Source organism: Schistocerca gregaria, chromosome 2 (genome assembly GCF_023897955.1).
Source record: "Schistocerca gregaria isolate iqSchGreg1 chromosome 2, iqSchGreg1.2, whole genome shotgun sequence".
Classification (NCBI taxonomy): Eukaryota; Metazoa; Arthropoda; class Insecta; order Orthoptera; family Acrididae; genus Schistocerca; species Schistocerca gregaria.
The window spans coordinates 610,042,722-610,056,692 of NC_064921.1; the positions used below are offsets into that span (position 1 = coordinate 610,042,722).

The following is a 13,971-nucleotide window of genomic DNA, read 5'->3' on the forward strand; positions in this document are numbered from 1 at the left end:
GTATCACATTCAGAGGCATAATTATATTATATTTATTTCACGTCTAATAAGAAATAAATAAAGAAAAGCAACAGTGCACAATTTGGAAGCTGAGAAAACAAAGTAATATCATAATATTGGATATCTTTTGAACACATCTGTAGACTTAAGGGCTGCTTATCCACAGTTGAAATCTACATTTTTACATAAATTTGTACTGTTGTTGCCAGTTCTCCATATTTTGCCAGCACATCTTTACTTATGTTGCTGTTGTGGTCTTCAGTCCAGAGATTGGTTTGATACAGCTCTCCATGCTACTCTATCCTGTGCAAGCTTCTTCATCTCCCAGTACCTACAGCAACCTACATCCTTCTGAATCTGCTTGGTGTATTCATCTCTTGGTCTCCCTCTACGATTTTTACTCTCCACGCTGCCCTACAATACTAAATTGGTGATCCCTTGATGCCTCAGAACATGTCCTACCAACCGATCCCTTCTTCTAGTCAAGTTGTGCCACAATCTTCTCTTCTCCCCAATCCTATTCAACACCTCCTCATTAGTTATGTGACTACCCATTTAATCTTCAGCATTCTTCTGTAGCACCACATTTCGAAAGCTTCTATTCTCTTCTTGTCTAAACTATTTATCGTCTATGTTTCACTTCCATACATGGCTACACTCCATACAAATACTTTCAGAAACAACTTCCTGACACTTAAATCTATACTTGTTGTTAGCAAATTTCTCTTCTTCATAAATGCTTTCCTTGCCGTGGTCAGTCTACATTTTATATCCTCTTAACTTTGACCATCATCAGTTATTTTGCTTCCCAAATAGCAAAACTCCTTTACTACTTTAAGTGTCTCATTTCCTAAAACTAATTCCCTCAGCATCACACGATTTAATTCGACTACATTCCATTATCCTCGTTTTACTTTTGTTGATGTTCATCTTATATCCTCCTTTCAAGACACTGTCCATTCCGTTCAACTCCTCTTCCAAGTCCTTTGCTGTCTCTGACAGAATTACAATGTCATCGGCGAACCTCAAAGTTTTTATTTCTTCTACCTGGATTTTAATACCTACTCCAAATTTTACTTTTGTTTCCTTTACTGCTTGCTCAATATACAGATTGAATAACAGTGGGGAGAGGCTACAGCCCTGTCTCACTCCCTTCCCAACCACTGCTTCCCTTTCATGCCCCTCAACTCTTATAACTGCCATCTGGTTTCTGTACAAATTGTAAATAGACTTTCGCTCCCTGTATTTTACCCCTGCCACCTTATGAATTTGAAAGAGAGTATTCCAGTCAACATTGTCAAAAGCTTTCTCTAAGTCTACAAATGCTAGAAACGTAGGTTTGCCTTTCCTTAATCTTTCTTCTAAGATAAGTCGTAAAGTCAGTATTGCCTCATGTGTTCCAACATTTCTACGGAATCCAAACTGATCTTCCCCGAGGTTGACTTCTACCAGTTTTTCCATTAGTCTGTACATAATTCGCGTTACTATTTTGCAGCTGTGGCTTATTAAACTGATAGTTCGGTAATTTTCACATCTGTCAACACCTGCTTTCTTTGGGATTTAATTATTATATTGTTATTGAAGTCTGAGGGTATTTCGCCTGACTCATACATCTTGCTCACCAGATGGTAGAGTTTTATCTCGACTGGCTCTCCCAAGGCCGTCAGTAGTTCTAATGGAATGTTGTCTACTCCGGGGGCCTTGTTTCGACTCAGGTCTTTCAGTGCTCTGTCAAACTCTTCACGCAGTATCGTATCTCCCATTTCATCTTCATGTAGATCCTCTTCCATTTCCATAATATTTCCCTCAAATACATCGCCCTTGTATAGACCCTCTATATACTCCTTCCACCTTTCTGCTTTCCCTTCTTTGCTTAGAACTGGGTTGCCATCTGAGTTCTTGATGTTCATACAAGTGGTTCTCTTATCTCCAAAGGTCTCTCTAATTTTCCTGTAGGCAGTATCTATCTTACCCCTAGTGAGATAAGCCTCTCCATCCTTAAATTTTATCTCTAGCCATCCCTGCTTAGCCATTTTGCACTTTCTGTCGATCTCATTTTTGAGACATCTGTATTCCTTTTTGCCTGCTTCATTTACTGCATTTTTATATTTTCTCCTTTCATCAAGTAAATTCAATATTTCGTCTGTTACCCAAGGATTTCTACTAGCCCTCGTCTTTTTACCTACTTGATCCTTGGCTGCCTTCACTACTTCATCCCTCAAAGCTACCCATTCTTCTTCTGTTGTATTTCTTTCCCCCATTCCTGCCATTTGTTCCCTTACGCTCTCCCTGAAACACTCTACAACCTCTGGTTCTTTCAGTTTATCTAGGTCCCATCTCCTTAAATGCCCACCTTTTTGCAGTTTCTTCAGCTTCAGTTTCAACCTACAGTTCATAACCAATAGATTGTGCTCAGAGTCCACATCTGCCTCTGGAAATGTCTTACAATTTAATACTTGGTTCCTAAATCTCTGTCTCACCATTATATAATCTACCTGAAATCTGCCAGTATCTCCAGGCTTCTTCCATGTGTACAACCTTCTTGTGTGATCCTTGAACCAAGTGTTAGCAATGATTAAGTTGTGCTCTGTGCAAAATTCTACCAGGCGCCTTCCTCTTTCATTTCTTACCCCCAATCCATATTCACCTACTACGTTTCCTTCTCTCCCTTTTCCTACTACCGAATGCCAGTCACCCATGACTATTAAATTTTCGTCTCCCTTCACTATCTGAATAATTTCTTTTATTTCATCATACATATCTTCAATTTTTTCGTCATCTGCAGAGCTAGTTGGCATATAGAGTTGTACTACTTTAGTAGGCGTGGGCTTCGTGTCTATCTTGGCCACAATAATGCGTTCACTATGCTGTTTGTAGTAGCTTACCCACATTCCTATTTTTTTATTCATTATTAAACCTACTCCTGCATTACTCCTATTTGACTTCGTATTTATAACCCTGTATTCTCCTGACCAAAAGTCTTGTTCCTCCTCCCACCGAACTTCACTAATTCCCACTATATCTAACTTTAACCTTTCCATTTCCCTTTTTAAATTTTCTAACCTACCTGCCCGATTAAGGGATCTGACATTCCACGCTCCGATCCGTAGAACGCCAGTTTTCTTTCTCCTTATAACGACGTCCTCAGTAGTCCCCGCCCGGAGTCCCGAATGGGGGACTATTTTACCTACGGAATATTTTACCCAAGAGGACGCCATCATCATTAACCATATAGTAAAGCTGCATGCCCTCGGGAAAAATGACAGCTGTAGTTTCCCCTTGCTTTCAACCATTTCTTTACTTCTTTCATATATATATTTTCCAGTGTATGCTTATATTTTAAGTGTTTGAATGACATACTCTGATTTCAGCCTGGTGAGCACAAGTAAAGACAATCCAGTTCATATGTGGGATGCCTTCACTGGTGAATTAAGGTGCTCGTATCGATGTTTTAATCAGTAAGTATTATTTTTCTTTTGTTTTGAAATTGAAACATTCTTTGTACAGGATTGCAGTAGGAAGTTAGTAGATTTCAGAACCAGTGGTTCCTTGATGTGTCAAAGGAGGCAAGGCAGTGATCATCAAGACTTCAGTTGTGAGCAGGGACATTTTCACTAGATCACAGTGATGTCCAGATTGGCCAATGTGGACTGCTCCACTGAGCTCACGTCCCACTCATGACAATGACTCGTTCTTTCACTCCTGCAACTGCCATTGTTACTCAAGAATACTACATCGTCAGCCTCATAGTTAATTGTGTACACTTGAAGTTGTGCATGTTATGTTTTTTGTGTGTATGAGATATTTGCTAACATGGATAGTTTGATTTATGCATTGATGCTAAACTAGGTTTGTTCAAATGATGGTGTGTTCAAGCAATAAAGCAAGAGAACTTATGAAGAAAGTGAATTAATCAAAACTGAATTTTTAGAAGCTACAGATCTATTAAGTGCTAATTTCAAAAATAAAAGTGAGATAATGTCATTTATTAACTTAACTCTATACAGCTTCCTGTAAGTACAATAATGAGGTTATTTGAGGTTATGAGTTCTGGTCTTACTTAACAGTTTAAAAAGGACTTTGATCATGGCAGCTATTTTCCTCTACAGCTTGACAAACTGACTGATATAGTTCATACAATGCAGTTGGCTGTTTTTGCAAAAATTGCTTTTGTTAATTTTGAAATAAGAGCAGAACTGGTCAATATTATACCACTAACAGGACAGGAAATGTTTTCGCAATTCACAATTTTTTGTTCAGAACACCAACTGATGAAGTGGTTTGCCAGTACAGTGATTTGTTGCTTCATGCAGAAGTTCAGTGTCTTAATAGAGGAAGAGTTTATATTTTTTAAAGAGATGCTGCTTGCCTCAGTAGAATTTTTGAAAGAGTGAGGCGAATCATTCCATGTACTAGAAGACCTGGTTTAGGATTTTGATTTTCTCAGAGACATCCCCAAAAAGTCCTATATCCTTAATTTGTTGCTTGAAGGTAGAGGTAAAGAAAATTGTGGAAGAGTTTCAGATGTTGCTTTATTCTTTAAAAAAAAAAAAAAAAAAAAAAAAAAAAAAAAAAAAAAAAAAAAAAAAAGAGGTGGAACTGCGGGGAAAAAATCTCATCCAAGATGAATACCAACATATTGAGTGTTTGAAAGAAACCCATGAAAAATAGGTCTCTTCAACACCACCTTTGAACAGCAAATTCTTTCAGATTTAAGAAGTGAATTCAACAAATGCTTCCAAGTTATTGAAAGCATCAAACTGCCTTTATAGAGACTGATGTGGAAGAGTTCTCTATTAGCCATGGAACATTTTTATTTTCAAGAAGACACTGCTGCAGTGCAGTTGGAATTGATTGATTTTCAAAATAGTTTATCTTTAAATTCACTTTCTTAAAGCTCTGAAAATATTTGACCTCTTGTTCCTAAAGAAAAATTCCACTTTTAGTCCAGGTTGTTCTCTAAGTGAAAGAAATGTTCAGCTCAGTATATCTGTGTGAGATTTCTTTTTCTAGTTTGAAATTTAAAAACAAGTACAGAAATAGATTAACTGAGGTACATTTGGACAACTATATTCGAATGGCAGTCAGAACCTACCTCCCCACATTAAAAGTTGTTGATGCAAAAATGAATGCCATCCTTCTCATTAAAGAAAATAACTCTGATTAAAAAAACTGTTCTTGTATTTGTAATTTAGTAATACTACACTTTAATTTCTTCCTCATGTGTAATTCAAATTCAATTTCTTTTTCTTAGATACAGATTAATTCAAATTCATTTCATAGTAACTAGGAATGTAGGTTTATTTGCAATAAACAAATTTAGGATTTTTATTAAAAGTTCTTGTTCCTGTCCTAGTTTCTTTTGGTAGCTCTCAGTAGGAGTTAGAAACTGAATGGTAATTCAGAAGCTTCATGTTTGCTGACCACTGAGTGAAGGAATAGGAGAAATGACAGGAACTGATTAAGAAAGTAATGCTAAGCACTGGGTCATGGGAAAGAAGACCACTAGTAAAATTCTAGAGCTGCATTGATGACATAATTGACATGACCATCAGAGTCAGTATCTTTTTGACAAGAATGTACACTTCTAAACTCAGTGGGCCTGTTGTAGTTTAGTTCAGTTATTTGCACATTCCAAGAAGATCAATACACCTAGACATATGCATGTGTGGCCTGTGAACTGATCTATTGCATGTAATTTCAATAAAAATCATTCAAATAATGTGTTGAAAGTGTGTGTGATGTTGTTTGTCCACATTGAGAATGACATTCCTCAGAAATTTATAGTGTTGTTGCCAATTCTCCATCTTTTGCTGTCACAACTTCTTGGTGTACTAATTTAATGGCTAGCACTGTACATTCAATGATTTGTACTTAATTGTGTCCAGTCTCTCTCTCTCTCTCTCTCTCTCTCTCTCTCTCTCTCTCTCTCTCTCACTCACACACACACACACACACACACACACACACACACACACACACACACACACACACACACACCTACCTTATATTACATCATATTATATTATTACACGTACAGAAATTTTTGTGTGGATTAGTGGAAGTTGTCAAGAATTTATGGTTCCTGTTTCTGTTTGAAGGTAATTTTATTATCTGTTAAATTATTTACATCACTGAATAGGTGGTCAAAGAATTTTATGGTTGAATATCTAACTGCTATTTGTGCCACACGGCTGCATGTAGGAGAGTGTGTCATTTCTCCTTCCAATGTTTATGACCTTTACTGTTTTCAAATTGTGATTGATATTTGGCAGCAATCCTCATGAGGGAGTGAATGTGCTATGAGGCTGTTGTCAGTATGCCCCCGTTATCTGCAGAGTTTGCTACAGACATTTTCTGCCTTGTGGAAAATTTTATTTGTAATACTTTAGTGAATGACCGTGAGGGAAGTAAGTGTATTTTGTTTCATTTTTGTCTCCAGAATCTGATATTATCCAGTTGCTTAAGAAGTTGTGTAACATGTGACTTCGAGTACAGATTTTCATCAGTATAAACATCTAAGAATTTGGAATACTCTATTTAGTGCTATTAGGGAAAGTTGTGATTTGAGCGTTTGCAAATTAATGTCTCATTCACTGTAACAAATCGGAGCACAAAATCTATTAGATTTTTTAATTCGTCCAGACATGCATGAGAATTTCATTTTCATGGAGACTCCTGGTCAGTGTTTGATAAATGTGGCACCCATTTTGGACAAAGCTTTTTCACAGTTAGGCAACGGCCTTGCCGCATTGGATACACTGATTCCCGTGAGATCACCGAAGTTAAGCACTGTCAGGTATGGCCGGCACTTGAATGGGTGACCATCCAGGCCGCCATGCACTGTTGCCCTTTTTCGGGGTCCACCCGCATCCTCAACTGAGGATGACATGGCAATCGGATTGTCCCAATGGGCAACTTGTGGCCTGATGATGGAGTGCTGCTGCTTTTTTACACAGTTACTTTCTCATGCAAAATTTAGTGTACTCTTTCTCTCTGAAAACATAGATTGTGTGAAATCAACTCGCACTTTTCTCACTTGACATACTGAAAGCCCTGGACCAAGGCAGTCAGGTAGAAGCAGTACTTCTCGATTTCTGAAAAGCATTTGACGCAGTACCACATCTACACTTACTGCCAAAAGTGTGATTGTATGGGGCATCAAGCAAATTTGTGACTGGACTGAGTGCATTTTGGTAGGAGGATGCAGTATGTTATCTTGGATGGAGAGTCATCGTCAGATGTAGAGGTACCTTCAGGTGTATATCAGGGAAGTGTGTTGTTGAGATCCTTGCCATTCATGGTGTATGTTGATGAACTTGCAGGCATTATTAATAGTAACTCCAGACTTATTGCAGATGATGTAGTTATCTATAACGAAGTGCTACCTGAAAGAAACTGCATGAATATTCAGCCAGATCTTGATAAGATTTCAAAGTGTTGCAAAGACTGGCAACTTGCATTTAATGTTCAGAAATTAAAATTGTCCACTGCACAGAATGAAAAAACCATAGTATCCTGTGACTATAATGTCAGTGAGTCACTGTTGGAATTGGCCAAGTCATACCAAACCTGGGTGTAACACTTTGTAGGAATATGAAGTGAAATGGCCACACAGGCTCAGTCATGGGTAAAGTAAGTGATAGACTTTAGTTTATTGGTAGAATACTGGTAAAGTGCAATCAATCTACAAAGGAGATTTCATACAAATAACTCGTGTGGCCCATCATAGAATATTACTGACGTGTATGGGACCTGCACCAGATAGGACTAACAGGGGATATTGAACATATACAGAGGAGGGCAGCGTGAAAGGTCACAAGTTTGTTTGTTCCATGGGTGAGTGTCACAGAGATACTGAAGGAGCTGAACTGGAAGACTCTTTAAGGCATATGTGAATGGAACGGGAAGAAATCCTAATAACTGGTACAATGGGGCATACCATCTGCCATGCACCTTGCAGTTGTTTGCAGGGTATAGATGTAGATGTACATTGCAGATGTGCCCCAGGCAGCTGCTATTTTTTACGTCTTTAATCACCTGTTGTTCAGTAATGTGCACTTTTTCAGTGTTTTCCTTTGTGGCAGCAGTTTTTTTCTGACATCATTGATATAGGAAAAAAGACACTGTCATTGTATTCTATGCTCATATTTATTCTATGTCTGTCTAAAAGAGTATATTATTTATGAGCATGTCTTTTTTTCTTGTTTTTATATTTCACACAAACATGTTTTGGGAATCTTTTCCACCACAGAACTTTTTCTTAAAATAAAATAAAAAAAAAGAAAATGCATTGATGATAACAAAACATGTTTGTATAGCTAACTAGAACAATTTCATGATTACTGTGTATTGAAAACATAGTGGGCATCTAGCAAAGCAAAATTACACTGAAACATAAATGTTATTCTCTCTCTAAAAAAAATCCTTATTTAAAACAGGTGCTTATCACAAAAAAATAAGACTATGGTGTGCAACCTACACACAGCCACCCATAAATGCACAGTGAGCATATGAAGAAATTTGACAAAGCTCATTGAATCACACAGTGCAGGCTTTCGTGGCTAGTTTTTACATCCTTTTGAGTTTTAATTATGTGAATATAAGGCCTTGATCTGAGACATTTTTCCGTGCTGAATGTTTCATCTACCAATGCTGGAGACATGCTCAGAGACTGTAAAGACTGTGTTGATTGTTTTTCAAATGCAGACAAGCTCAGAAAGCCATTGTGGAATTACATTTAAATAAACAGTTCAGATTGCTGAGGTTGTCAGATTTTGAAATCAAGTAACCAAGTCTTTATGGCTTCTAAGGATGTCTCCAGCATTAGGAGACAAAGCATTAGGCACAGAAACATGCCTTAGACTATGGCCCAATGCCCATATAATTCGAATCAACAGAGCTCATTGTAAACTGGTCATGTTTTGAGTAAACAGTTATAAATCATTAAGTGATTGTTTATGATCCATAAACATTGACATAAAATAATGGATTTTATCAGATTTTTTGTCTTGATACAATAAATCAGTAATTTCACTGGACAAACTGTTTAACTGCTTAGAATATTAAGCAACATTCTTGAAACAAGCCCATTTATGTACATCAAAATAAAAGACTTTTATAAGGCTTTGAGTCATATTAAGTGTGTATGTCCTTTTTATACGAGGACAAGGTAAAAATTTCTTGTCTTAAAAGTGAAAGGCTCTCTTTTGAAATATAATTGTGGCACGTGTAAGGCCGCAGTAGAACCTCTTCATTGGACTCAGAATGTTCCTTTGGTCCCTTAGGTGCAGGACTAATTTAAGTCACAGTGCGCAAAATCTCATGAATAACATCGCAACTACTTATACTTCATATCTGCCAATTTTCCAACTAGAAAATTGCTTTTGTGAGCATCTGCATTGTTATATATTTTAATTTTGCATTCCAGGCCACTTCTCATGCATTACCTCATCCAGTTAGTGCAGAAGACTTGCATAGAATCTGCCAGTTATTGTAACTAGTACAAAGAAACCTTTTTGCAGTCCAGAAAATGACGACGACATAAGCGATCCAGTAAATGAAATTGACTTCACCTCTTTAGGTATAGGTCTGCTGGACTCCACTCACTACTTTCATTGAAGTTTTCTTTCAGGCATAAAGCAGCAGACCCGCGTTTCATCCACAGTAGGAAATTAGATGACAGAATAAATTGACATCTCTTTAAAATTGTGCAAATATTGGTGTTAAATTTGTTTTTGGAGGTATTCTTTGTCAGTATTCATCAAATGTGGCAACTATCCTTGACAAAAGGCCCTCATAGTTAATTTGTCGTGCAAAATTTAATGTACTATTTCTTTTCACGCGTCTTTGGCATCAGATATTTTGTACATCCTTAATCATTGACTGTTCTATACATATTATGGACTTTTCAGGGTTTTCATTTTTTTGTTGCAGTTTTGTGATATCATTCACGTGACCATTTTCAAGAAAAATATGAACCCATCTTTCAGCTGTTGAAAATAAGGAAGCAGATTCCTATTAAAAAAACTTTGACCATCTTTGAAGCAATTTCCCTTGGTGACAACATTTCCAGAACAAAGAATTTTGTGATTGCAGAGTATTCCATTTGATCAGTATTTAACAAAACATGTACAATACTATTAATACTGTTGACCATTGCATTTCATCAGTATTTAATGAGAAATACACAATACTTCTACTGTTGATCAAATTGATATTTGACTTAATTATTTTGCAACATGTGCCAGAATAAGAAAAACAAAATTTCATTGATATTGATACCATCTCTATGCTAGGTTGACAGAGTTCCACTTTGCTCTTGTAGCATTCAGAAGTACATTGTAAGCATTGTGTATGATCCAGTGATATGTACTTAGGTCAGCCTTCATGGTCAGTGTGAGAATACTTCAGTTCAGCTGTGTAACAATCAAGAAATGTATATTCCCACACCATATCTGACCTAATTGTTTGGAATACGAGAGTTCTTTGCATTCTGTTTACAAATAAGGGCTGGTGTAACCTTTTGTTCCAAAGTTTCTTTAACAGGCTTACATTATGCTGATATTAAACAAGTTAAATGTAATTAAAAATAGTCTGTGCTTTCTACCATTTGTAAATTTTATGTTATCCTTCTGAGGTGAACTATCAGTGTGGCAATTCTATTTTAATTTTTTACTTAATGGGTATTATTTATTTTTGGCTTAATTATTTTCACTTTCACAAAAAGTCTGGCCACAGTGGCCATAGACAGTGATTGTGTGTATGTGTGTGTCTGTGTGTGTGTACTAATTTAAAAGAACATCTTTTGGCCAAAAGCTAAAATGTTATAGCGGACTTTTCACTGAGCCTGCCTGTGACAGTGTCGCTTCTACTTGGTGAGCAGCAGTCTGGCCTGTTCACAATATTGTTGTTAACTTTACTTTTAAATGTTTTTAAGATTTAACACCAACACCTTGACATTTCATATGGGCATGACCACTAGCCAGCTGGCTACCTGTTTGAATAGCCTCTGTCAGACTTATAAAAAGCAATTTGACAATCCAATTGCAACAGTTCCTTTCAGCACAGCTAATTCACCTTCAGTGGCTTTTTCTGAACTCAAGCCATATGGATGCCTCCATTAAGCCTCCCCGTCCCCACCTTCCCTCATCCCTCAATCCCTCCCCACTCACAACTATTGAAACAGTAATTCCTTTAATTTAAAAAATTGGGTGAAGCCACAACTTACTGTGTAGGAGATGTATTGAATCACCATCAAGCGCCTATACATGACTTTAAACTTCACTAGCTTTCAGAAAAATTCTTTTTTTAGCTGAGGTACATGTACTGGTGCACTCACACATGCGTGTCTCCCTACATTATGCTTGCTGAATAACCTGTGGTGTACATTCATCCAGCACAGTGCAGGTGGGAGATGTGTGGGGGTGCACATGTATGTGGGTGCACGTGTACTCTTAACTCAGAAAAGGCCTTGTGTGAAAGTTAGCAAAGTTTTCAGTCTTGTTCATGCGGCTGCCAATGACTCAATGCTTCTACTATTTGGTGAGTTCCTATCTTTACTCCACTTTTTCCCCACTTTCTACCAAGACTTTACGTTACCACACTAGCTTATCATAATTACTGGTATATAAGTAGGGCAGATCCTCCAACATGGTGTTTGGTTATGTAGTCCTTCTGCCGCCAGTCTCTACTTACTTGTCCCTGGCTTCTTTGTATTTATGCCAATGTTAATAATCTTATTTTCTCCACCTGCACACCCAATTTCACATTTCTCTTGCTGTGGGTATCATCTTCTCATGTTACTGGCCTCTGTATCTTCTTACAGCCAGCTTTCCTTTCTCCATCCATCTAGTTCCTCCCACTATAGACACCAACTCCTCTGTGTTCCAGTGTACAGCATATAACTATCACTGGTACCCCATGGACAAGTTGTCTGTTGCACTCGTATTCCTGTCCTACTCTCTCTCTCTCTCTCTCTCTCTCTCTCTCTCTCTCTCTCTCTCTCTCTATGGTTGCCATTTTTCATATAACTGTCTGTTCTCCGCCCAGTTTTTTTTTCTCTTATTGAGCAAGTAACATATTCTTGAGACAACATTTAACTAGGTGATATTGATCTGAATTGAAATAATTGTTTGTATGATGTTTTGACAATCACATTGTGAAAACTCAACAGTCATTTGGTATTGATTCTGTCATTTCTTTCAGAATGGATGAAATTGTGACTCCACATTGTGTTTCCTTTGACACTACTGGTGAAAAGTTATACTGTGGTCTCAAGAATATGATAAAAATATTCAACACTGCCTACCCTGGACGTAATTGTGACACTAGGAATTTGAAATGTAAGTGCAGATACAGTTAATGATGCTCCTTATTTTTATACTTTTATACAATATTTGTAGTAAAATAGTAGTAACTGAATGATGAATATTATACATTTTTTCCTTATATTATGGTGTGCAAACTTCCATTATGAGTGTTGTATATGTAATCTGAAGTAAGGTGTACATTTGAGCAAGTCTTCATAATTATAAAGAAATGTTATGTTGGGTGAAAGGCATTCCACTTAATGATATATGTGTGTCATTTTTGCTACTTATTTATGCAGGAATTTTCTCATTTGGTCTCATGAGACTGAATGGATGCCTCTCTGAATCTTCCCACCACGGAGAAATCTGAATAGGTAACTGAGACTGGAGCCAGGACTCCCTTGTTGATTGCCAAAGGTGCTAACCACTTCGCCATGAGGCATGATAATAACAAATGATATTATATTTTCTAATGGTGTGCCATATTCTGAAGTCTGTTAAGGATAGCCAGCCATAAATTATTGTAGAGGTATGTCCATGTGGTAGTGATGGTGCTAGCAGTGTCTCGAGTGCTATCACTATTGACAAAAGGCTCATATATGCCAAAACTAAGAACACTATTGTGACTCGCCAATCTTTCAAAGTGCCGCCACGCAGTTACGCGCGTCCTCTACATGCGGTTCTTAACACGCCTTTCGGCCTCTATCAATACAAACGATTGCCATCCGGGACTGCCAGCACCCCTGCTCTCTTTCAACGATTCTTGGAACAATTATTGCTCACTGTTCCTGGGTGTATAAATTACCAGGATGACGTTGTTGTCACTGCCTCCACCACTGACTCCTTTTCATGTCTTACAGACTGCCGGTCTTAAGTGTAACCTTCAGAAATCAAAATTTTTCCAGGCATCTATCATGTATTTGGGGTTTCCACTCTCTTGGGATGGTATTCATCCGCTTCAGCAAACTGTTGCTGCGATTGATGCCCTTCCTTGCTCTACATCTGTTAATTAACTGCAGGCCTTCTTGGGGAAAATAGCATACTATCACAAGTTTTTACTGTCTGCTGCTTCGGTGGCTCAGCCGTTGCATCACCTGTTGCATAAAAACGTGCCTTTTCACTGGACCGCGTCATGCAATGCAGCTTTCCACAATTTGAAGACTATGCTGAAACAGGCCCCGTGCCTGGCTACTTATCAACCTGGCCATCTTGTTCTTGCCACGGACGCCTCTCAATACGGGTCAGTGCAGTCCTTGTGCACCATTTGTCTGATGGTTCTGAACAACCCTTTGCTTATGCCTCCAAAACGCTTATGGATGCCCAACAAAAGTATTCTCAAATTGAAAAAGAAGCTTTGGCCATTATTTATGCTCTTCATAAGTTTGGTGTTTTTCTCTACAGATCCAAATTTCATCTTGTTACAGATCACAAACCACTTGTTTAGTTGTTTCATCCATTAACGTCACTTCCCGACAAGGCTGCACACTGCCTCCAGCATTGGGCTCTTTACTTGTCTCATTTCAATTATGAGATTCATTTCCAGCCGACGGCTCAACATGCAAATGCTGATGCACTGTCTCGCCTTCCCATGGGTCCTGATCTGTCATTGATAGGGACGCACTTTTGTGTTTCCACCTGGATGTTGCCGAGCAGCGGGTTG

At 37.9% G+C, this 13,971-nt stretch overlaps 1 protein-coding gene across 3 annotated transcripts in view; it reads left to right on the forward strand.

The window, feature by feature from the left end:
• The window catches only part of LOC126334585 (telomerase Cajal body protein 1-like), a 109,552-nt gene that overhangs the window by 44,645 nt on the left and 50,936 nt on the right, over window positions 1-13,971 (forward strand). For all 3 annotated transcript variants that reach the window (XM_049996974.1, XM_049996972.1, XM_049996973.1), the window contains 2 exons: window positions 3,372-3,458; window positions 12,208-12,344. In XM_049996974.1, coding sequence (XP_049852931.1) covers window positions 3,372-3,458; window positions 12,208-12,344 — 224 coding nt within the window. The remainder of the gene's footprint in view (window positions 1-3,371; window positions 3,459-12,207; window positions 12,345-13,971) is intronic.